This window comes from Vipera berus, assembly GCF_964194415.1.
Source record: "Vipera berus genome assembly, chromosome: Z".
NCBI classification, from domain to species: Eukaryota; Metazoa; Chordata; class Lepidosauria; order Squamata; family Viperidae; genus Vipera; species Vipera berus.
Genome location: NC_138205.1, coordinates 108,589,384 through 108,615,111, shown reverse-complemented (window position 1 = coordinate 108,615,111; position 25,728 = coordinate 108,589,384). Strand labels below are relative to the sequence as shown.

Genomic DNA, 25,728 nt, shown 5'->3' with positions numbered 1-25,728 from the left:
TGAAAAACTGCAAGGAACTCTACTTACGACTTCAGCACTGCTCAGATCCAACGTGTCCCAAGTAAAACCCTGCGGTAAAGAATATGGCTCTAGGCGAATGTTATCTTTATCTGGTTCAATAGCACCATGAGATGTTATAACTTCACCTTAGAGAAAAAGAAAGTAAGTTTGATAGTTTTTAAATCATCGTTTTGGCTTTCGGGGAAGTTGAGAGAAGATTTACTAAATAAAAATTACAAGTCTATGGCCAAATTCATTTTATGTCAACTAGATTATCAATAACGGGATAGTATTTTTCCCCTAAAGATATTATTGAATTATAATTATTAATTTTGTCAAGGGAAAAGCAATCTCTATAGAATTTCATACATGTTATGGAGGTGCTTTCTATCTGCTGCCTCTTTTCTTTGATTGCAATAAATAATTTTTCAAAATGAGTCATTTTAGATTGAATTCAAACACAGTTCTAACTTTTTCAGTTAAAGAAGAAACTATTTTTAGTAACATACTGGTGTCTGCAAATTTAAAAATCTTTTCTTTCATACTTCATGCACAACAATCTTACAGAGGGATTTATAATGAAATATATGACAAGCTTTCAAAAAACCAACTTTAACTGACTTGATATATTTGCAATATGCAATTGTTGTTAGTTGCGAAGTCGTGTCCGACCCATCGCGACCCCATGGACAATGTTCCTCCAGGCCTTCCTGTCCTCTACCATCTTCTGGAGTCCACTGAAGCTCACGCCTACTGCTTCAGTGACTCCATCCAGCCACCTTATTCTGTCGTCCCCTTCTTCTATTGCCCTCAATGTTTCCCAGCATTAGGCTCTTCTCCAGTGAGTCTTTCCTTCTCATTAGGTGGCCGAAGTATTTGAGTTTCAACTTCAGGATCTGGCCTTCTAAAGAGCAGTCAGGGTTGATCTCCTCTAGGACTGACAGGTTTGATCGCCTTGCAGTCCAAGGGACTCGCAGGAGTCTTCTCCAACACCATAGTTCAAAGGCCTCAATTCTTTGGCGCTCAGCCTTTCTTATGGTCCAACTTTCACTGCCATACATTGCAACTGGCAAGATCATAGCCTTGACTATACACACTTTTGTTAGCAGGGTGATGTCTCTGCTTTTTAGTGTGCTGTCTAGATTTGTCATGGCTTTCCTCCCCAGGAGCAAGCATCTTTTAATTTCTTGGCTGCAGTCTCTGTCTGCGGTGATCTTGGAGCTCAGGAAAATAAAATCTGTCACTACCTCCATTTCTTCCCCATCTATTTGCCAGGAATTGAAAGGGGTGGATGCCATGATCTTGGCTTTCCTAATGTTGAGTTTCAAGCCAACGTTTGCACTCTCCTTCTTCACCTGCAATAAGAGGCTCTTTAGTTCCTCTTCACTTTCTGCCATTAGAGTGGTATCATCTGCATACCTTAGGTTGTTGATATTTCTCCTGGCAATCTTAATTCCAACTTTTGATTCATCTAGCCCTGCCTTTCTCATGATGTGCTCTGCATATAAGTTAAACAGGCAGGGCGACAGTATATAGCCTTGCCGAACTCCTTTCCCAATTTTGAACCAATCCGTGGTTCCGTGTCCAGTTCTCACTGTTGCTTATTGACCCGCATATAGGTTTCTCAAGAGAGAAATAAGATGGTCTGGTACTTCCATCTCTTTAAGAACTTGCCACAATTTGTTGTGATCCATACAATCTGATTATGCTTTAGCATAGTCAATGAAGCAGAAGTAGAAGTTTTTCTGAGTGACTTAGTGCTTTTCCCTACTTTCTTTAATTTAAGCCTAAATTTTGCAACAAGAAGCTCATGTTCTGAGCCACAGTCAGCTTCTGGTCTTGTTTTTACTGACTGTATACAGCTTTTCCATCTTTGGCTGCAGAGCACATAGTCAATCTGATTTCTGTGTTGACCGTCTGGTGATGTCCTTGTGTGTAGAGCTGTCTCTTGGGTTGTTGGAAAAGAGTGTTTGCTATGACCATCATATTCTCTTGACAAAATTCTGTCAGCCTGTGCCCTGCTTCATTTTGTACTCCAAGGCCAAACTTGCCTGTTATTCTGGTTATCTTTTGGCTTCCTACTTTAGCATTCCAATCCCCCACGATGATAAGGACATCGTTTTTTGGTGTTAGTCAATTTCATCCTCTTCAGCACCGGTGGTTGGGGCATAGACTTGGAGTACTGTGATATTGAGTGGTTTGCCTTGGATTCGAACTGAGATCATTCTGTCATTTTGGGGATTGTATCCCAGTATTGCTTTTCCTACTCTTTTATTGACTATGAAGGCTACTCCATTTCTTCTGAGAGATTCTTGCCCGCAGTAGTATACCTGATGGTCATCTGAATTAAATTCACCCATTCCTGTCCATTTTAGTTCGCTGATTCCTAAGATGTCGATGTTCAGTCTTGTCATCTCTTGTTTGACCACGTCCAGCTTGCCTTGATTCATGGATCTTACATTCCAGGTTCCTATGGAGAAAAAATCTTTACAGCATCGGACTTTCACCACCAGACATATCCACAGCTGAGCGTCCTTTCGGCTTTGGCCCAGTCGCTTCATTTTTTCTGGCGCTACTAGTACTAGCCCTCTGCTCTTTCCCCAGTAGCATATTGGACGCCTTCCAACGTGACGGGTTCATCTTCCAGCGTCATATCTTTTTGCCTTTTGGTACTGTCCATGGGGTTTTCATGGCAAAGATACTCGAGTGGGTTGCCATTTCTTTCTCCAGTGGATCACATTTTGTCAGAACTCTCTGCTATGACATGTCCTTCTTGGGTGGCCATGCATGGCATAGCTCATAGCTTCATTGAATTATGCAAGCCTCTTCGCCGTGACAAGGCAGTAATCCATGAAGGGGAATATGCAATTAGAAACTAATTTTAATGACATATAATTAATCAATGCCCATATTTTCAGAGCAGCTATTATGGTTTAAAGATCCATTTTTTCCATTGACATTTCAAAACTGATCTTACTTTCTCAGAGATCAGAAGAACAATACCAACCATAAAAATCAAACTTTACAAAACTTATTAAATATAACATTTTTTAAAAAAACTAAAAAATATTGTAACACAAATATAAGCCTTTTTCTTCTTCATACTGAAATGACTGCAGACATTTGAGGAAAAATTTCCAAACTAACCACTGTATAATCCTATTATCTTTCTTATATATAACAGAACAATTCAGTACAAAGATGTCAGTTCCTAACCCATAATGAGTATGTTCCTGGGTATTTCTGCTTTTACAAAGAGAAGCAATTGCAATGCAATATAGTCTCCTCGACTATAAATGCCACATGAAAAGCAATTATTTATGGTAGAAAAGAGTTTTGCAGTAAGGCTTTTGGAACTAACGAAGTGATGGGCTAACAAAGCAGAACCTGTAAACAGAAATAATACAAATGTCTTAACCAGAGGACAACTATAATAATAATAATAAATAATAATAATAAAATTAAAGATGTCTCATAAAATAAAATTTTAAATGCTTCTTATTTGACAACAATTTGATTCTTCTGTGTTTTACCAGGAATTTTGTTCTAAAGAATTTTAATTGAAGTTTAAGACATAAATTGACAAGGAACTGTAGGTATTGTACACTGAAATGAATAAAAATAAATCTTAGGAAATTTGGCATGAAAGTATTCAGCTCTTTATGGCTCAAAGTCTTGAGCTCTTTATGGCTTAAAATCCGATGGTAGTTTAATGTTAAAATTACATAGTAGTTTTTCAAATACCAATTAATTATTTGGTGGTAAAGCTTGTTTTTAACTTAACCTTAAAGTTGTTTGAGTACTGAATGGTTTCATCTGTGCATCTGAGGTGAGTTTTTGTGATCTGTAAACTATACATTATTAAAATACAAGCCTCCTCCAATAAACAAAAAACCAATGCTGTTTAAATCCAGTCACTAGCGATAAACTTACTAAGCTTGGGTACAGGCTGTGTGTCCCAAAACTGGTATTTACGTTTGGTCGCTTCATCAATATTCTTGGCTGGGCCCTGACAGGCTGAGAGCAGCTCCATAGCTCTTTGAATGTCTTGCAGCTTCTGCATTGGAATGGCTGGATTCTGCGGGCATACAATCACAGGTAAAAGGAGAATGTGGTTTCCTTTAATATTGCCACACCCTGCTGGTTTACAAGCTGTTGCACATTTTTTATATATTATTACACCTTGTTATCAAAGCTATCCTTTAAAAAAATCCCACATAAAATAATCTCTGAATGAAAAATAATCTGTATTTAAAGCAAACAAATATTAATTCCAAGATACATCAATAAAGTTTGCATAAGGTATGCAGAGTGATCATATGGGCCCCTTGGCACTGCAAATAAGAGGACTATTTACTTAATCTTTTCAATATCCTGATTGTTGCACTTTTTTCTCTTTGATGCCCCAATCAGACAAGAATCTGAGATCTTATTTCACACAATGAAATTGAATCCTGGGAAAATCAGGGCCCATAAAAGGATTATTTTTACCCCCTCTTGTAATTAAACTTTAGAAGTCATTACTGTGAGATAGTGTTGGCTACCAGCTAAGTTGTCTATGAGGAACCTCAGCTGAAAGATGAGAGGCCTTTCTTGCACAGTGGGTTGAACAGCCTGCTGGACTAGGAGCTTGGGGTCTGATCTAGCAGGCTACAACCTATGTTCTTATTTTTCTAGTAAGTTACTTCAGAGCACTTCAAGCAATTCTTCTGAGAGTTCTTATCACCATCTTTTATGTCATCTTTATTTATGTGAGAGTTCTTGCGCAAGGCCTAAATGGATCTCCCTCCGAGATCTCGGAGTCCTAGTGGACAATCACTTAAATATGAGCCAGCAGTGTGCTGCAGCTGCCAAAAAAGCCAACACAGTGCTAGGCTGCATTAATAGAGGGATAGAATCAAGATCACGTGAAGTACTAATACCACTTTACAATGCCTCGGTAAGGCCACACCTGGAATACTGCATCCAGTTTTGGTCACCACGATGTAAAAAAGATGTCGAGACTCTAGAAAGAGTACAGAGAAGAGCAACAAAGATGATTGGGGGACTGGAGGCTAAAACATATAGGGAACGGTTGCTGGAATTGGGTATGTGTAGTTTAATGAAGAGAAGGGTGAGGGTGACATGATAGCAGTGTTCCAATATCTCAGGGGCTGCCACAAAGAAGAGGGAGTCAAGCTATTCTCCAAAGCACCTGAAAGCAGGACAAGAAGCAACGGATGGAAATTAGTCAAGGAGAGAAGCAATCTAGAACTAAGGAGAAACTTCCTGACAGTTAGAACAACTAACCAGTGGAACAAGCTGCCTCCAGAAGTGGTGAATGCTCCAACACTGGAAGTTTTTAAGAAGAGACTGGCCAGCCATTTGTCTGAAATGGTATAGGGTTTCCTGCCTGAGCAGGGTGTTGGACTAGATGACCTCCAAGGTCACTTCCAACTTCTTCTTCTTCTTCTTCTTCTTCTTCTTCTTCTTCTTCTTCTTCTTCTTCTTCTTCTTCTTCTTCTTCTTCTTCTTCTTCTTCTTCCTTCTTCTTCTTCTTCTTCTTCTTCTTCTTCTTCTTCTTCTTCTTCTTATTCTTATTCTTATTATTATTATTATTCACCGCCCTGAGTCCTTTGGGAGAAGGGCGGTATAGAAATTAAATTATTATTATTATTATTATTATTATTATTATTATTATTATTATTATTATTATTATTATTATTATTATTATTATTATTATTATTCCTTCAGTCATTCTCCTCACCCTCCTATTACTGGCTTTTAATTTGGGATGGAGGTACTAAGGCACAAGACTTTTTCCCTCAAAGACCTGGAGAAGCAGAAAAGGTAATCAATCTCATTAAAAAACATTGGGACACCTTTTTTCCTTTTGTGTACACCAATCTTTTTTCTTTTGTTGTTGTTGTTAATGCTGGATATATTGGGGTTTTTTGCTTGTTTTTCTGTTTTGTATTTTATCTTTTATGATAAAACAAACTAAATATATTTAAAATCAGAAAAAAGGCAATTTCATTTCATGCCCATTTCCTACGTAAGTTTCATCTACCTTTGCTTTGTTATCAATGCAAAGCAAAACCCACAGCAGGCTCAATGTTACAGCAAGATACCGTAACACTTAAAAACTGATAGGCAGAGGGCTAAAAGTGTATTTAGAGAAGGCCATGTTTTAAATTACTAGTTGGTTTTGCATTGTTGTTATTAAAGTGCTTAGATTAAAATCTGTGAGCAAATTAGTTGTGCCAAATGGCAAAAGAGAAGAGAAATGTATACCTGTGTAATTTAAAAGTTGTTTTTCTGGGTTAGAGGAAGAAACAAGTTCATCTTTCTCCTGTTTTTTGTAAAGTGATGACAATGATACTAAAGCCATTTTTTGGAACTAGAAACTGGAAGATTGTGAGTTTTAGTCCCGCCTTCAGCACAAAGCCAGCTGGATCTCTCAGCCTTAGGAAGAAGTAAATGGCAACCACTTTCTAAAAAAACTTTTCCATGAAAACTGTAGGGACTTACTTGTCCACACAGTCTCTGAGAATCAAATGTAATTGAATGGGAGGAATAAAAAACAATTACACGGCTATTATTTTAATAACAGCACAGTGATTTGTTATTACTTTCTTCAAAGATTTTTAAATTTCCCTATTTATAGACCCAACATTCCCTTGTAATCTTCATCCAAGCACTAACCAAGCTTGACCCTTCTTAGTTTCTAAGTTTAAAGATCAGTTACATTCTGCTATCAATAACAGTAATGGTGAAGATTTCATAATTTCTACACATCACATCATACTTATTGAGCATATTATAAGATGTACCAATCTAGGCATTCTGTGATGGACAAAGCATCGCAGATTTCTACCCAAAATTTTCAAAATTAAATGCAGAATATTCAAGACACAAATGTTGACATGTCTGAATCTAACAGAATTTGTATGCAAATCTTAGCATCAATGCTGCAGAGAAAGAAAACCTGACAAAACATTATGAATAAGATAATAATAATAATAATAATAATAATAATAATAATAATAATAATAATAATAATAATAATAATAATAATAATAATAATAATAATTTTATTTGTATACCGCCCTTCTCCCAAAGGACTCAGGGTGGTGAACAGGGCAAACATATAAAAGTACAAAAATACAAAAATTAAAAAAGAATTAAACGAGATGCCCAAGTTACAACAATAGATTAAAATACATTTAAAACAACAATAAAATCCAAACCCATCCCCCATCAGGCCAGGCCGGCTTGTTCGAACAAATAAGTCTTCAGATCGTGTGGGAAGGAGCGAAGGTCGGGCGCCATCCGGAGCTCAACCGGCAAACGATTCCATAAATCTGGGGCGCCCACAGAGAAGGACCTCCCCCTGGGGGCCACCAGACGACATTCTCTGACCAGTGGCACCCTGAGGAGGCCCCCTCTGTGGGAACGCACAGGGTGGAGGGAAGTTGACGCCGGCAGCAGGTGATCCCTAAGGTACTCCGGACCCATGCCATGTAGGGCCTTGAAAACCATTACCAGAACCCTGAATCTCACCCGGAAGACAACTGGGAGCCAATGCAGCTCACGGAGCAGAGGTGTAACATGGGAGTATCGGGAGACTCCCAACACAACTCTCGCGGCTGCATTCTGTACCAGTTGGAGCCTCCGAGTGGTCCTCAAGGGCAGCCCCATGTAGAGAGCATTGCAGTAGTCTAAACGAGAGGTCACGAGCGCATGAGTGACCGTACGCAGGGCATCCCGGTCTAGATAGGGCCGCAACTGGCGCACCAGGCGAACCTGGGCGAAGGCCCCCCTAGTCACAGTTATTATGTGGTCTTCCAAAGAAAGCTGTGAATCTAGGAGGACTCCCAAGTTGCGAGCCCAAGATGCCTGTCTGTTAATGTTATTTTTAATTTTATTATTCTTGTTGTTGTTGTTTGGTTAATCTTCAACTCGATTCACAATCTGAGACTTGTAAAAATTTAACAGTTCAAGTCCAAATCAAAGACCTAAAAGCTTTTAAGGTACAGTCTGAATAGGATGGTATTTTTTATTTTATTATTATTATTATTGTTATTATAATACAGGGGAGCTTCAATGACTGTTGAAATGATGGTATGACATTTACATATGGCCACTGGCTGCCTTATAAGTAAATATATATAAGAACATATATAATTAACTATAGAATTATCTTGAAAGTCTCTTCTTTGAAAAAATTCTAAAAGCAAGGATTGTTTATGCCAAATATTGGAAAGAAAAAGGAACACCGACAGTTGAAGAATGGATTTTGAAACTGACAACAGTTGGCAGAGATGGTGAAACTAACTACATTGCTTAGAGATAATGCTTTCACATGTTTATAAGAGATTGGAAGCCATTAGTGGAGTTTCTGTGAGTTAAATACATTTTTTTCCTTTTCACAACTCTGTAATCTCTTTTATCGGGATGGAATCAGGGCAACTGAATGGAGCTGAGTGTTTACTGGCCAGATGCCCTTCCTGAAGCCTACATAGAAGTTTGTAACAGATATTTTCTTTTTTGCGCCCTGATAGACATTTGTTGTTATCTAGGATTGAATTGTCAACCTTCCAAGTGGGAGATGAGTTGTTTTCACCTCTAGGCTACCACGCTGTAATGGACTGTTAATGGAGGGCTTTGAAGATTAGCTTATTTTGGGAAAGGGGTACCAATTAACAGGTTTTTTTTAATAGCTAATAGGTATTGGGTTGACCTGACTGATAGTTATTAGATTTCTGTATTTCAGAAACTGTGAGGTTAAATAGTAATATAGCAAATATAGCTGAGAAGCTTTATAATTATTTGTAACCCACTATGCGGGGGGGGGGGGGGGGAGGGAGGGAAAAATCTACCAGATTTATTTGAGACATATATTTTAAACAATCAACCAGGGTGAACGATGTATGCTTAATGTTGACACTATATGTGCTGTGCACACTTTGTATTATTCCCTTTTTGTCTTGTCTGTAATTTTTTGCCTTTCTTTTTTATTGTCTTTGTAGTTGTTTATATGTAACATCTTGTCTTTAAAATACAAAAATTTAAAGAAAAAATTCTAAAACAATTACTTTTTTATAAAATTTAATAAACGTCTGTAAGAGAAAAAAGTTACAAACTGCAACATTTATGTGAATTGAGTCTGTTCTGATTTGTTGCGTTGAGCCAATGCAAGTAATTGATGCAATCTGAATTTCCAGGGTGATTTGATTTGAATCATTAATTTATATATATTAATTGGGTCATTTCACAAATCTGATTTCATTTAAAACATATTTCTATGGTCACTAATAAGCAAAGCAAAATAGTGATATGAAAACAAAGGCCAATTTCTCACTTTTGAAGGTTGCTGAATTTTAATTTCCTGGGAGTCAGAAGCAGAGTCTGATTTGGTACCTCCAGAATTTGTTTTCTCCTTTTTTCTTTTCTGCTTCTTTTTCTTCTTTTTAGCTCCCAATTCTCCCCCTGGACTTCTGCAAAAAAGAACAAGACAACAATTCGTTGTAAGCTTTGAAAAAAGGAAGTAACCCATGAGCAACCTGCAAATGTGTAGCCCCATTTTTGCAGTGCTGGTATTCTGCAAGACTGGAGAGCCAAAATCTGATGTAATATTATTGACTGGGACTGTATACTTTGTGTGTATATAAGGATGAAATGTATGCATTTAAAGGAAGAGGTAAAAATGATTCATCCTCTAATTCTATTGCATCCATTTTGCCTTAAAATACACCTCCTTCCAATTTCAAAAAGAAAAAAGAAAAAGAAATTAAAACAAGGCAAAACTTTTCAACTTCCCATCCCCTGCTCCCCTCCCCCCATCATGTCATTTTTGCAACAGACAGAAGTTTAAAGAAAAGTGCAAAGCAGACTGAAGGAAAGCAGCCACCTATGAATTAAAAGCTAACGGTGAAATATAATCACCTTTTCACATAATCTTTGCTTTTTATAGTTTTTAAGTTTAAGTTAAATTTAAGTTTATTGAATTTATATACCGCCCTTTTCCCGTAGGACTCAGGGCGGTTTACAAGGTATTTAAAAACGTCAATACAATACAAAAAATAAAAACAATTAAAAATAATTAAATTTGATCCCCGAAAAGGATCAACTGTACACTGTTGAAATTGTTACAACAATTTCACTGTTACAACTGTAACTGTACACTGTCAAAATTGTTTAGCAAGTGGGTAGCTTAGAAATCAAATAAAAAGATTAATTAATTAATTCAGGCCAACAGGTGCTCCCAAGCCTATTTTCCTGAGAATAGAAATGTATCAAAATGTCCAAAGAAGGAAGGGGTATTTGTGTTAAAGTATAAACATTCTGATATTCCTTCCTCGGAACCACCAAAAAATGTGTCCTTTGCTTGTTTGGAATCCCATTTCATCATATAGATTTGGCTGAGAGAGCATATATAAATAAAAATGGAATGGGATATCACGTAAAAAGTGAATATAGGTAGGAGAGGGAATACTACCCTTTTCTAATTCATTCTCTCATATTGGTACCCAATTCCTGTGCAAACATTAAAAAAAACACGCATCTCAGAAACCTTGCACTCTTTGTATCATGCACCTTCATTTTATATTTGAGAAGAAAAGTACCCAGTCTGACATAAAAATAGAAAAAAATGGCAAGGTCCAACTTTTCAGAAGATATAGGTAGTCCTTGTCTTACAACCATTTGTTTAGTGGCCATTCAAATTTACAACAGCACTGAATAACATGACTTGAGACCGTTTTTCACACTTATGATCATGGCAGCATCCTCATAGTCCCATGATTAAAAATTGGACAATTGCCAACTGGCTCATGTTTATGACAGTTGCAGTGTCCCGGGTTCATGTGATCACCTTTTGTGACCTTCTGACATGCAAAGTCAATGGGGAAGTCAGATTCACTGAACAACTGGGTTCCTAACTTATCAACTGCAATGATTGTTAACTCTGGCAAGGAAGGTCATAAAATGGAGCAAAACTCATTTAACAACTATGTTGCTTAGCAAAAGAAATTTTAGGCTCCATTGTGGTCATACGTCAAAGATTGTCTTCCATATTTAGGGTATGGAAATGGTCCAGATAATTAATTTCTTCTTCCAGGACCCTTTGAAGCTGCAAACCTTATCGATAATCTTATATAAAAAGGAAAGATGTGAGACTGGATGGAAATTGTCCAGCCCTATGGATCCCAATGATAGCTTCCCAAATTTCTTTCAGAGCTGGTGAAATCATCCCATCTCTGTCACATAATGGAATCCATTAAAAGATCAAATCATGTTGCAAGACTTGGCTTTAAGTCAAATAGCCAAAATAACAGCTCAAGGATTTCATCCCCTTCCCTAGGACTTGTGTATGCCTCTGCCTGAAGACCTCAGCCAAACCCCTACAAATTTCCCTCAATTTGCCAAGTTAAGAATGTTACAATGAGTCCCTGCCCACATGGAGCCATATATCCACCATTTTTCTTCAGCTGACATGCAACTCAATGTAATACACTACAGCCGCCAAAATATCACTCCAGACATTGCTGAAAATGTACTTTTTAGACACATTTGAAATACAATATTGTGAGGATCCCAATATTGATCCTTTACAATAGAATTAGTAAAAGAAAGGGATGTGAAAATGGGTAGGAAAAGAGCTGCTCAGAGTAGCCTTGAACTGAGATTTGTCTGGAAAATAAATTTGATAGATAAATAAACAAACAAAATAGAAAATAGGATGCTGACTTACTATAATATTTTATCCATATTGTTTACAATGAGATATATTGTTGATCATGTTCTAGTGTTACAGTTTTGGTTTAAGTGACATATATTGATATTGCTCTAGTTTAGGCAATGTAGAGACACCCAAAGGAAGTGATTAAAAGCACTTAAAAGAAATGGAAATGTTTGTTCTGTCTTCCTTGCTGTTATTAATTTTCTTATGTATTTCTTTTTTTATGACTGTTAACCTGCCAAGTTATTTATTACCATAAAAAACTAAAGATTAGTCAACCATGTAGCCATCTCACTGTTGCTAAAATTTCAGGTAACTGACATACTTATTATTTTGACAGTTTGTCACTGTGGCTGACCTATTTCCTTAGATGGGTCTCCTCCATACATTCATGTTGCTTAAGAAATGTGGACAAATGTCCTAATGGATGGTCATGTGGGTTCACACACAAGAACCCCACTTAATCATCCAATCCATCTTGGGCAAAGTGACTTTTCACCCATATTTTACTATTGCTTGAAAAGAAGAAAAGAAAAAAAAAAGAAATCAATTTAATATTGAAATGAAAACTTTTGTTTATCCTTTCCGGATTTCTTTTTTAATTCTTTATGGCCTATGGGAGTAGTGGAAAGCATCCAAGGAAAAGTTTATCTTTAATTAAATGGTTGTTGTTGTTGTTTTTTGCTTACCATGCCAAAATAGCAAGGATTGGTGAACAGGAAGTACTACAGCAGTGCTACATATATTCTTAAAAGTCCAAATTTGCTGCTAGTCAAAAAGGTTGTAAACTAATAACTTGTAATATACTATTAAAAGAGAGTCAATCTGGTCTAATGGTTAAGGCATCGTGCTAGAAACCAGGGGACTATGAGTTCTAGTCCCGCCTTAGGCATAAAAGCCATTTGGGTGACTTTGAACCATTCATTCTCTCTCAGCCCCGGATGTCACTTTCAGGCTATAAGTCAGTCAATCAATTCCTGTCACCCCCAATGGATCAACACTCTGTTGACCTAAAAAAAAGAATATCTTGCACTTGCAAGAAAATGCTGGGGGGGGGGGGAACCAGTTAAAACTAAACAGATCAGGATAGAATGCTGACAAAGCAGTATAGAAAAAATTGTGCTAAATATTTAGGTTATAAGACCAATATTACTTTAAGCAGACAATATCAAAAGAAAATGTACCGTATATACTTGAGTATAAGCCGACTCGAGTATAAGCCGAGACCCCCAATTTCACCCCCAAAAACTGGGAAAAGTTGTTGACTCGAGTATAAGCCGATCCGCCGTTCTGCAAGCCTCCGCCGCCGGCGGAGGCTGGATCCGCACTCTGCAAGCCTCTGCCGCCAGCAGAGGCTCGATCCGCCATTTTGCAAGCCTAAATACACAGGAATACCCTGTGTGGCCGCGGCTCTCGGGGAAGCCCTGGCTGTCCGCTTCCTCGCTCCACGCTGCCATTCGGGGCCCGCGCGTTCCCCGGGCAAATCGCGGCGCCCAGCAGGCGAGGAAACACGCCCGCTCCAGTCGCCCCCCCTTCCCTCAGGAGATGCGAAGCAAGTGACCGCCCGGAGCTTACCGAGGACTTGCGCGCGGCCGAGGCTTCGGTGCTTCCAGGATCGCGCGCACCTCTCCCAAGCCGCCGCCGTTCCTCCGCGCAGACCTGCCGACGTTTGGGGAGGTTTGGGCGCCTCCCCAAACCTCCCCAAATGTCGGCAGGTCTCCGTTCCACCTGCCGACGTTTGGGGAGGTTTGGGCACCTCCCCAAACCTCCCCAGGTCTCCGTTCCTCCACACAGACCTGCCGTTTGGGAAGGTTTGGGCGCCTCCCCAAACGTCGGCAGGTCTGCGCGACGTTTGGGGAGGTTTGGGGAGGCGCCCAAACCTCCCCAAACGTCAGCAGGTCTGTGCGGAGGAACGGAGACCTGGGGAGGTTTGGGGAGGTGCCCAAACCTCCCCAAACGTCGGCAGGAGGAACGGAGACCTGGGGAGGTTTGGGGAGGCGCCCAAACCTCCCCAAACGTTGGCAGGTCTGCGCGGAGGAACGGAGACCTGGGGAGGTTTGGGGAGGCGCCCAAACCTCCCCAAACGTCGGCAGGTCTGCGCGGAGGAACGGAGACCTGGGGAGGTTTGGGGAGGCGCCCAAACCTCCCGAAACGTCGGCAGGAGGAACGGAGACCTGCCGACGTTTGGGGAGGTTTGGGGAGGCGCCCAAACCTCCCCAAACGTCGGCAGGAGGAACGGAGACCTGGGGAGGTTTGGGGAGGCGCCCAAACCTCCCCAAACGTCGGCAGGTCTGCGCGGAGGAACGGAGACCTGGGGAGGTTTGGGGAGGCGCCCAAACCTCCCCAAACGTCGGCAGGTCTGCGCGGAGGAACGGAGACCTGGGGAGGTTTGGGGAGGCGCCCAAACCTCCCCAAACGTCGGCAGGAGGAATGGAGACCTGCCGACGTTTGGGGAGGTTTGGGGAGGCGCCCAAACCTCCCCAAACGTCGGCAGGTCTGTGCGGAGGAACGGAGACCTGGGGAGGTTTGGGGAGGTGCCCAAACCTCCCCAAACGTCGGCAGGAGGAACGGAGACCTGGGGAGGTTTGGGGAGGCGCCCAAACCTCCCCAAATGTCGGCAGGTCTGCGCGGAGGAACAGAGACCTGGGGAGGTTTGGGGAGGCGCCCAAACCTCCCCAAACGTCGGCAGGAGGAACGGAGACCTGGGGAGGTTTGGGGAGGCGCCCAAACCTCCCCAAACGTCGGCAGGTCTGCGCGGAGGAATGGAGACCTGGGGAGGTTTGGGGAGGCGCCCAAACCTCCCCAAACGTCGGCAGGAGGAACGGAGACCTGCCGACGTTTGGGGAGGTTTGGGGAGGCGCCCAAACCTCCCCAAACGTCGGCAGGTCTGCGCGGAGGAACGGAGACCTGGGGAGGTTTGGGGAGGCGCCCAAACCTCCCCAAACGTCGGCAGGAGGAACGGAGACCTGGGGAGGTTTGGGGAGGCGCCCAAACCTCCCCAAACGTCGGCAGGTCTGCGCGGAGGAACGGAGACCTGGGGAGGTTTGGGGAGGTGCCCAAACCTCCCCAAACGTCGGCAGGAGGAACGGAGACCTGCCGACGTTTGGGGAGGTTTGGGGAGGCGCCCAAACCTCCCCAAACGTCGGCAGGTCTGCGCGGAGGAACAGAGACCTGGGGAGGTTTGGGGAGGCGCCCAAACCTCCCCAAACGTCGGCAGGAGGAACGGAGACCTGCCGAGGTTTGGGGAGGCGCCCAAACCTCCCCAAACGTCGGCAGGTCTCCGTTCCTCCGCGCCCTGCCTGCCTGCTTCTTTCCGCTGCGGAAAGAAGCAGGCAGGCAGGGCGCGGAGGAACGGAGACCTGCCATTTGGGGAGGTTTGGGGAGGTGCGCGCGCACCTCCCCAAACTTCGGCAGGTCTCGGACGGCGGTGGCTTGGGAGAGGTGCGCGCGATCCCGATAGCACCAAAGCCTCGGCCGCGCACAAGTCCTCGGTAAGTTTTTTTGTTGACTGGAGTATAAGCCGAAGTGGAATTTTTCAGCCCAAAAAGTGGGCTGAAAAATTCGGCTTATACTCAAGTATATACGGTAATTCCAGTTACTCAATTCAGTTTTAGTATATGAATTTTACAAATCACTTCAGAAAAACCTTGAAATATTTGTTGCTATCAGACTATTTATTTATTTATTTATTATTTGGATTTATATACCGCCCCTCTCCCGAAGGACTTGGGGCAGTGTACAGGGCAATTAAAACACTATATACAACACATAATATAGAAAAATTAAAATAAATTAAACCAAGTAGCCCTAAACAATAAAACACATTCTAAAATGTAAAATTTTAAATTTTAAATCTAAAATCCCAGACCAAACTGGACTTCTGGCTAAGATGACAAAATCTCATCTTGTTTCTTCCTCCCTCCCTCTATGAATTGTTAATAATCATACTGAAGCCACTTGTTAAAAACTAACTACCAAACAAAAACATTTATTAAATTGTTGTCTATTAATTTTGGAATTTTAGAGATAACATATCTTGTCATCATAAGAAGCAACTTTCCCGACTGTCTCATCTACTTGTTTCCTTCACAATCAGGAAAAACTCTTTACAGTATATGCCCATGTCATCCCAATGTGTTGGACAAGAATTCAGTAACTGTCAATGAGCGTGGCTTCAGAGAAGACTGGAAATTTAGGGAGGATTTCTTTAAATCTCTTAGCAAGAGATTTAAAAAGATAAGATGAGATGAGATGAGATAGGATAGGATAGGATAAGAGATAAGATAAGATAAGATGAGATGAGATAGGATAAGATAAGAGATAAGATAAGATATAAGGTAAGGTAAGGTAAGGTAAGGCAAGCTATAAGATGAGATAGATAAGGTAAGGTAAGATAAGATAAGAAAGTAAGATAAGAGGATAAGATTAAGATAAGATAAGCTTTATTGTCCTTTTTTACTGTGGGCACAACAGCACACATAAAAAATGAAATTTAGTTGCCTACTCTCAAAGTGGAACACATACATGACACACACCTAAACATACTATATACAACATAAGTATAGACCCACACCCCTACATTATACATAACAAATAAATATTAAATACTGTCCATCTTGAATATATAATGGAAGGAGGAAGCCTGAGAGTTCACAAGGTTGATGCTGCATGGAATGAAACTATGGCTGAATCTGGATGTTCTGCTTCGGAGGGAACTGCCAATGATTTTTTTTGGCCATCCTCACCACTCTCTGCACCGCCTTCCTGTCTGAAGCAGTGATGCTTCCAAACCAGACTGTGATGCTGTATGACAGGATGCTCTCGATCGTCCCCCTGTAGAAAGTGGTAAGGATAGGAGAAGGAAGATGTGCTTTTCTCATGCGATGCAGAAAATGCAGGCGCTGCTGTGCCTGCTTTACCAGTGTCTCGCTGTTGAGCACCCAAGCCAGCCTACTTGTCAGCTGCACACCCAGTTATTTGACCCTGGTAACCCTCTCCACAGGTGAATCATTAATGCACAGAGAAGTGTGACTGTGTCTGCCTTTTCTGAAATCAACAATGATCTCTTTGGTTTTTCCGGTATTTAAAACTAGGCTGTTTTTCTTACATCAGTTCACCAACCCCTCAACCTCCTTGCAGTAAGTATCTACATTGTCATCATAAATAGAGAGTACAAAAAATGACAGTCCACATTGCCATCTTTATCACTTCTAAATGTAAAAGGCACTGAGATCCATGAAGTGCATGTATTTGTCAAACTATTTTTTAAAAAATACCTCAAGTTTTTTCCAGTCTCAGCTATGTGACCTGCTACACTTCTAAGGCAGGGGATGCACACAAATAGCAGCATAGGCCCTAAAATGAAGCATAACACAATTGAAAATAAACTCCTAATTGAAACTCCTGACTCCCATGAGAAACCAGACAATTCTGAATCAACCTTCTAGTATGCTGGCTTTGACTCTTCATCTCCTTATTTGCAGCCCTCCCCCAAATGTTACCTTGCCATTAAAAGGTTGCCTGTCCTTGTTCTAATGAGAACAAAGGGCACCATTGCTCTATACAAGCTCACTACTGTACTTCTATAATGCTTGGCAGCAGTTTTCAAAGTGGGCTTTTCTCTGACCTCCTTGAAGATGCGATGGAACCAGAGATGAATGGCACCCAAAATTCTTCCCCAAGGATTTAAGAGGACATGCACAAGTGAGGGAATTAGACGAAAGTGATACCACCTAAATACTAGATAGCTGAGCAAAAGAATTTAGAATGGGCTTCCGGTTCGCATGTACGGCGCTTCTGGACGTGCAGGAACAGTCCACTACCTGCCGTCTCTTTCTTTCTTTTTTGGAGGACCCTGAAAAGGGTCAAAAATCACCCTGGAGGGGCGATTACCGAGAGGAGGACTTCCCTGCGATCGCGGAAGGGTGGCAGCCCTCTGCTTGAATCCAGGACAATTTCCTTTGGCCCGAAGAAGAGACCGGCCATAAAGATGACCGATCACTAAGCCACTCCCTGCCAAAAGCCAAAAGCACTACCCAGCACTAAGAAGCAATCTGGAGGACCTGGGTGAGCCTTTACCTTTCCTATTCCCTTAACCATCTTCCTGTGGGATTTTCCTGAAAATTTCTTTTCCCATCTTTTGAAAAAACAGCGAATATCTACTCTGGGAACAAATCTTAAAGCCTTAAAGCTTTAAAAGAAATTTAATTAATTCAGCAAAGAATCTAAGCAATTTCATCTGTATTTACTAAAATTTACTATTTTCTGCTGGGGATCCACTATCCTATTTTCTCTCTAAGCTATGAAAAGGAAAAAATTGGACTGTTACAAAAATTCTATATAAATTTGGGAAAAAAAGAAGAAAGTTTTTACATTTTATATGTTATTGATGACATCTTGTGGCAAAACCTGGTACAGCAACTAAATTTCTTTTTTCTGTTGTGAGAGATGACTGAATAACAGAGCTGTCCTTGACATTATTCTAAAAAGATAAGTGTGGGAACACCTGGCACTGAATACAACTCTTTTGGAGGTGGATAATCCTTGATTCTTATTAAAATAGCCTTCATGGAAGATTTAGCTGCAAACAATAACAAAATGGATGAATATATCCCACCACTTGACTATAAATTGATACTGGACATGATTTTGGCAATGACAGAGCAAATTAAAGCCAAACTGCAAGAAAAATCTGACAACTCAAAGCCACCAAATCAAATTCTGATTTTAAATGAGCAAAAGATAACCCAAAACCAAATAGAAGTGGAAACTAACACTAAAATAGGAGATTTCAAAGAACAACAAAAGCAACCTACAGAAAACCTTAAAGTCCAAACTTTAATGGCAACTACAAAACTTACAACTCAAAAAGCATCAGCACCTGAAGAAAGCAGTAGTAAGAGTGAAGACACTAAAGCCTTCAAATACACTATATTGAGAATTCAACTAATCAAATGACAACCATAACACCAGCTACTACTTTCTACCTAACCCAGATAGAATTGGAAGAACAAAAAGACTTGACTGATCTAATGACAACTACAGTCATGGCCGAAATTGTTGGCACCCCAGAAATTTTCCCAGAAAATCAAGTATTTCTCACAGAATAGTATTGCAGAAACACATGTTTTGCTATACACAGGTTTATTCCCTTTGTGTGTATTGGAACACAAGAAAAAAAGGGAGGAAAAAAAGCAAATTGGACATAATGTCAAACAAAACTCCAAAAATGGGCTGGACAAAATTATTGGCACCCTTAACTTAATATTTGGTTGCACACCCTTTGGAAAAAATAACTGAAATCAGTCGCTTCCTATAACCATCAATAAGCTTCTTACACCTCTCACCCAGAATTTTGGACCACTCTTCCTTTGCAAACTGCTCCAGGTCTCTCTTATTGGAAGGGCACCTTTTCCCAACAGCAATTGTAAGATCTCTCCACAGGTGTTCAATGGGATTCAGATCTGTACTCATTGCTGGCCACTTCAGAACTCTCCAGCGCTTTCTTGCCATCCATTTCTGGGTGCTTTTTGACGTATGTTTGGGGTCATTGTCCTGCTGGAAGACCCAAGATCTCGGACGCAAACCCAGCTTTCTGACACTGGGCTCTACAGTGCGACCCAAAATCCTTTGGTAATCCTCAGATTTCATGATGCCTTGCACACATTCAAGGCACCCAGTGCCAGAGGCAGCAAAACAACCCCAAAACATCATTGAACCTCCACCACATTTCACTGTAGGTACTGTGTTCTTTTCTTTGTAGGCCTCATTTCGTTTTCGGTAAACAGTAGAATGATGTGCTCTACCAAAAAGCTCTATCTTGGTCTCATCTGTCCACAAGACGTTTTCCCAGAAGGATTTTGGCTTACTCAAGTACATTTTGGCAAACTGTAATCTTGCTTTTTTATGTCTCTGTGTCAGCAGTGGGGTCCTCCTGGGTCTCCTGCCATAGTGTTTCATTTCATTTAAATGTCGACGGATAGTTCGCGCTGACACTGATGCTCCCTGAGCCTGCAGGACAGCTTGCATTCCTTTGGAACTTGTTTGGGGCTGCTTATCCACCATCCGGACTATCCTGCATTGCAACCTTTCATCAATTTTTCTCTTCCGTCCATGACCAGGGAGATTAGCTACAGTGCCATGGGTTGCAAACTTCTTGATAATGTTGCGCACTGTGGACAAAGGCAAATCTAGATCTGTGGAGATGGACTTGTAACCTTGAGATTGTTGATATTTGTCCACAATTTTGGTTCTCAAGTCCTCAGACAGTTCTCTTCTCCTCTTTCTGTTGTCCATGCTTAGCGTGGCACACACAGACACACAATGCAAAGACTAAGTGAACTTCTCTCCTTTTTATCTGCTTTCAGGTGTGATTTTTATATTGCCCACACCTGTTACTTGCCCAAGGTGAGTTTAAAGGAGCATCACATGCTTGAAACAATCTTGTTTATCCACAATTTTGAAAGGGTGCCAATAATTTTATCCGGCCCATTTTTGGAGTTTTGTTTGACATTATGTCCAATTTGCTTTTTTTCCTCCCTTTTTTGTTGTGTTCCAGTACACACAAAGGGAATAAACCTGTGTATAGCAAAACATGTGTTCCTGCAATACTTTTCTGTGAGAAATACTTGATTTTCTGGAAATATTTCTAGGGTGCCAACAATTTCGGCCATGACTGTAGTTGTCATTAGATCAGTCGGCAGGAGGAACGGAGACCTGGGGAGGTTTGGGGAGGCGCCCAAACCTCCCCAAACGTCGGCAGGTCTGCGCGGAGGAACGGAGACCTGGGGAGGTTTGGGGTGGTGCCCAAACCTCCCCAAACGTCGGCAGGAGGAACGGAGACCTGCCGACGTTTGGGGAGGTTTGGGGAGGCGCCCAAACCTCCCCAAACGTCGGCAGGTCTGCGCGGAGGACATTTGGATACATTCCCTGGATTCAAATAAGGGCTATAGCACAGGTCGGCAACCCGCGGCTCCGGAGCCGCATGCGGCTCTTTGAGCCGTCTCCTGCGGCTCCCAGCCGCCCGGTGCGCGCGCACCTCTTTGAATGGGCAGTGGTGCGTGCGCACCTCTCCAAATGGAGAGTGGCACCGCCCGTTTGGAGAGGTGCGTGCGCACCTCCCCAAACCTTTGGAGAGGTGCGCGCGTACATCCGCGCGAACGGGCAGAGGTGCCGCTCTTTGAGGAAGCTGTAGCGGCCCGTCTCCAAAGCTGCCGCTTTCGGCAGCTTTGCAGACGGGCCGCTACAGCTTCCTCAAAGAGCAGCGCCCCTGCCCATTCTGAGAGGTGCGCGCGCACCTCTCCAAACGACCAGAGGTGCGCGCGTACCTCCGCGCGAACGGGCAGAGATGCTGCTCTTTGAGGAAGCTGTAGCGGCCTGTCTCCGAAGCTGCCGCTTTCGGCAGCTTTGCAGACGGGCCGCTACAGCTTCCTCAAAGAGCAGCACCCCTGCCCATTCTGAGAGGTGCGCGCGCACCTCTCAGAATGGGCAGGGGCGCTGCTCTTTGAGGAAGCTGCCGCGGCCCGTCTGCAAAGCTGCTGAAAGCGGCAGCTTTGCAGACGGGCCGTCACCGTCGGGCAACTGGGAACCGGTTCCATCTCACTTTTTTAAAAAAATGGCAACCGCATGAGTCCGCGCATGTGCAAAAAACCGTTTTGCGCATGCGCAAAACTTTTTTGCGCATGCGCGTGCATGGACACACGCACGCGGCTCCCACTTTTTTTAATTTGTGATGGAACCGGTTCCCAGTGGCTCTTTTCCTTTTTTAGGTTGCCGACCCCTGGGCTATAGGAAGAAAGGAAGATACATTTGAGAATTTAAAGATGCCAAGAGGGAAGCCTGATTGGCACAAAAGGAAGGCAAGAGTTAGATTTAAAAAACTGAACTTGTTTCTTTTTGGGGATTCCTAAAGATAGAATATAAAAATACAACAACAACTTTATTGATTAGCCCTTGGGCCATATCAAAGTGCAAAGTTCCAGCAACAAACTGTCACCAAAACTTGATAAAAGCAATCCAAAATGGAATTTGATGAAATACAATTTAAAATGGAATTTGATAAAATACAATTTAAAATGGAATTTGATAAAATACAATTTAAAATGGAATTTGATAAAATACAATTTAAAATGGAATTAAAATAAAATACAATTTAAGATGAAATAGTAATAAAATACAATCTAAAATGAAACTGTAATAATGTACAATAATTTAAGATATAGATAAAATATGATAACATTATATTTCGGAGTCGCCCTTGCAATCTACCCCAATCAGTCCCACATATGCAGATCTTAACCGGATCATTTTGTTTAAATACTGTGCTACGTTAAATGTTATTTTCAAGTTCTGACCGGACATAAGGTAAGTATATAAAAATACCTTTCAATGGATTAAGGGGAATCTCTAAAAAATATAACTGATTCTACATTTAGCTTTTAGATCTGTAAGGGAAAACAAAAGTAAGCTCTTAGAATATAATTCTGAATTATATTATAGAATTTGGAATGATATATCAAAAGATAGTATTTTAACAATTGATGTATGGTTAAGATGACTTATAGAATATATTAGTTGTTACTTTTGAACTATATTATAGAATCTAGAATTTTATTTATAAAAGATAGTATTTTAATAATTGTTGAATGGTTAAGATAAAAATATACTTCTAATAATGGGTGATTTGTTAAGATGAAAACTAGACTTTAATGGTAAAACATAAGAATGTTCTGTAACAAACAATGTAAGTGGGTTACCCAAAAATTAAGCTTTCTTTTGTATACTATAGGCTATTCTAGAATATTCTATTGCAATTAGATAAAATTTAAAAACAGGATATTGATATGTATTAGTGAAAATATATTGAAAATTTTGTTAATTGATTAGATAAAACTAGAAGTGTATTAACTTGACTATTTTGACTACGTGATAACTAAGGGAATCAGAGAGGGAATGCCTGTTGATGTGACCTGAACTATTTACAAATTGTTATTTTGACTACCCAACCACCATATTGCTTCACAAATACATGTATATGTAAATATTAAAAAATAAATAAAACTTGTATTAAAAAAAAAGAGTTTAGAATGAATGTTGTGTTCACTGAGAAAAACAGCCTGGAATATGAATATATGTGTGGAAATTTTGCTTCAGCTCAAAATGTTGCAGAGATCTAAGCCAGACTCCAATTGCTCATTAGAGTTATGCTATATGATGGCATTGATGTTTATTTCTGATTCTTGCATTGTGTGCTTCATAATACTGTTTCCAATAAGTTCAGAACCGGGATGTGCACCATGAGGCAGCAGCTCTCTGAGACTTCCAGAAGTTGTAATGTACTTCCCTTCCAGAAGGGAAGTACATTTAAACTGGATGTGTATTTTAATGTACTAGAATCAAATTTAGTACTTTCTACTATTTTCCAAGTGTGCATCACCTTTCCATATGTCATTTTAAAGGCCTGAGTTGTGCTCCCTTGATTTAGGAGGCACTGAACAACATGTAGGATATAAACCAATTAGAGGCAGAAACCAATTAAGTTGTAAATAAGTTGTAAATTTAATTTGCAAATTAAGTAAATTAAGTTGCAACTGCCAGCAGTTCTTTATTTTATCAAACTCTCCCTTAACTCCTGGAGACCACAAAGTCATGTTCATATTGTTTTTCCAAGCAACAATATTTATTAATGGGATTTATATCCCGCCCTATCTCCCAAAGGACTCAGGGCGGCTAACAACAAAACATATAATAAGTACAGAAATTAAGATAAAAATTAAATTTAAAATCATCTGTGCAATAAATTAAAATTAAAAATTAAAAATAAATTAAAAATTGTAAATATAATTAAAATGCCTGTCAGTCCAGGTCAGCCTGGTGGAATAGGAGTGTTTTGAGGTGTAATTTGGGTGCTAAAAAGATAAATGCTCTCTTTGGTGTATTAACTGATATGCAAATTCTAGATCATGGGAAATAATTCTATTCTATTCTGGCCATCACAGTTCTAAAACAACAGAGAAAATTGGAAAGCCCAAGAAGACAGTGAAGAAACCAAGTACCATAAGGAGTGGCTAAAGGTTCGGTATATTTTTAGCTTACAGAAGAGACCACTGAGGGAAAGATATATAAGAGTTTTCAAATATCTAAAGGGTTGCTGTAACATAGACATTAGCCACCATTAGAGCAGACTAAGGAAGAATTTCATAATTGTATTAGATCTCAGTCAACAGAACAGGACATTATACGAACTGTGATTTCTCCTCCTCTGGAATTCTTCAACCAGAGGTTGATGATCATCTGTCAGAGATGCTGTAACACAGGGTTTTTCAACATTTTTACCGATGGTACAACTTTTAGGATATGGCAATATTCGAGTACCATCAGTCACCTAGCAGGGTGTCAAAAACATGATGACCAAAAAAAAAAAAAAAGGAAAAAAGTGATAAAGTACAGGTAGTCCTTGACTTACAACAGTTCACTTGGTGACTGTTCGAAGTTACAATGGCACTGAAAAATGTGACATATGACCATTTTTCACACTTATGACTGTTGCAGCATCCCCAGGGACATGTGATTTACATTTGGATGCTTGGCAACTGATTCATATTTCTGATGGTCATAGTCCCAGGACCATATGATTCCCTTTTCCAACCTTTTGACAAGCAGAGTCATTGGCTGGGGTGTGTGGCCAGCTCAACATTTCTAGTTGGGGGCACCTGTGGGGGGGCAGGGCTGTGGGGGGATCCAGGGGTCTCCAGTGGAGGGGGAGTGAAACGGGGGTGGGCACCAGGGCGTGGTCCATCCGAGAAGCCTCACCGTCCCTCTTGGTCCATGCGGGGAACTCGCGGACTGTTCTGTACCAGCCTGCTACCGGCCCTGCAGCAAAAGCAGGCAAGAGGCTGGAATAAAGCCTGCCAAATTTATTCACATAAAACAGAGCAAGACAAGACACCAACCATGAAACAGGAGCTATGAAACAGGAACTTTCCAAGCGGTTGCCTTCAGCAAACCAGCCCTCCCACACATTCCCCTTAAATACAGTTCAGGGCGTGGCCTCTCTCTGCCTCCTTCCGAGGAGCCCCAATGCCTTCCTCTGTTTACTCCTGATTGACTGCCTCCTGCGTCGGGCATCCTTGAACAGGGCCAGCTGTGGGTCATCTTCATCCACGCTGTCAGGCTCACACAGCTGGGTCTGCGTCGTGACCAGATGAGAGGGGCCTGGCTGGGGGCTCTCATCAAGCTGTCCAATCCCCTCAGCAAGTTCTTCAACACCCCCTCCTCCTCCTCCTCTGAGTCGTCCGACCCAACTGCCGAACCCACAGGCTGACCCTGAATCACAACACGGACAGTGGTGCGGGCTGCCAAGAGCCCTGGGCAGCAGAGGACAAGCACCCAGCCCTTGAGCTCCTGGGCCACCAGAACCTTGCAGCTCAACTCAGTCCAGCCCCACTTCCCTGAGGGGGCACCCAGCTGCGCTTACCTCCTTCTTGAGGCTGCTGCTGCTGCTGCAGCTGCGCTCACTCTCCTTGGCCTGGTTGCTCATGTTGGGTGCAGGAGGGCAAAGCGCATGGGTCAGAGGGAGGCCCACTCCCTCTCCCTGTGAGGAGACCCAGCTTTGTAACCAAAGCATCCTTTGCAATATGATGGGAAACCACCAGGGCAGGCTAGGAGAAGGGGGCAAGGGGATGGTAAAAGGGCAGCAGGGCTGCTGGTGCCAAGTGTTAAGTCAGGACTTCCCTCAGTTTCCCTCCCTCTCATTATAATCTCCTTCCTTCTTCCCTTTTCTTTTTTCCTTTCCCTCTTCGTTCTCCTTTCTTTCTTCTTCCCTCCCCTTTTTCTTTCTTTTTCCTTCCTTGCTCTCTTCCCCTCTTTCCTTATTTTTCTTTATCTTTCCTCTTTCACTTTCTCCTTTGCCATCCCTTCTTGGATGCTCAAATGCAAAAGGGGAAACATGCCTCCTTGCCTTGGGATCAAATGCCACTTTTGCTAGTAGTTTGTGGCCACTTAAAAAG

At 41.4% G+C, this 25,728-nt stretch overlaps 1 protein-coding gene across 6 annotated transcripts in view; it reads right to left on the bottom strand.

Moving 5' to 3' along the window:
• NMT2 (N-myristoyltransferase 2) overlaps positions 1-25,728 on the bottom strand; it is a 55,733-nt gene that overhangs the window by 24,479 nt on the left and 5,526 nt on the right. For 5 of the 6 annotated variants that reach the window (XR_014028477.1, XR_014028478.1, XM_081343777.1 and 2 more), the window contains exons 2-4: positions 9,344-9,479; positions 3,934-4,078; positions 28-146 (exon numbers count right to left, since the gene is read on the bottom strand). Coding sequence is in view for 4 of the 6 variants with exons in the window: in XM_081343777.1 (XP_081199903.1) it covers positions 28-146; positions 3,934-4,078; positions 9,344-9,479 (400 nt within the window). In the remaining 2 variants the exon portion in view is untranslated. Of the gene's footprint in view, positions 1-27; positions 147-3,933; positions 4,079-5,289; positions 5,683-9,343; positions 9,480-25,728 lie in introns of those variants that run through there. The other variant, XM_081343779.1, reaches the window with a different exon arrangement.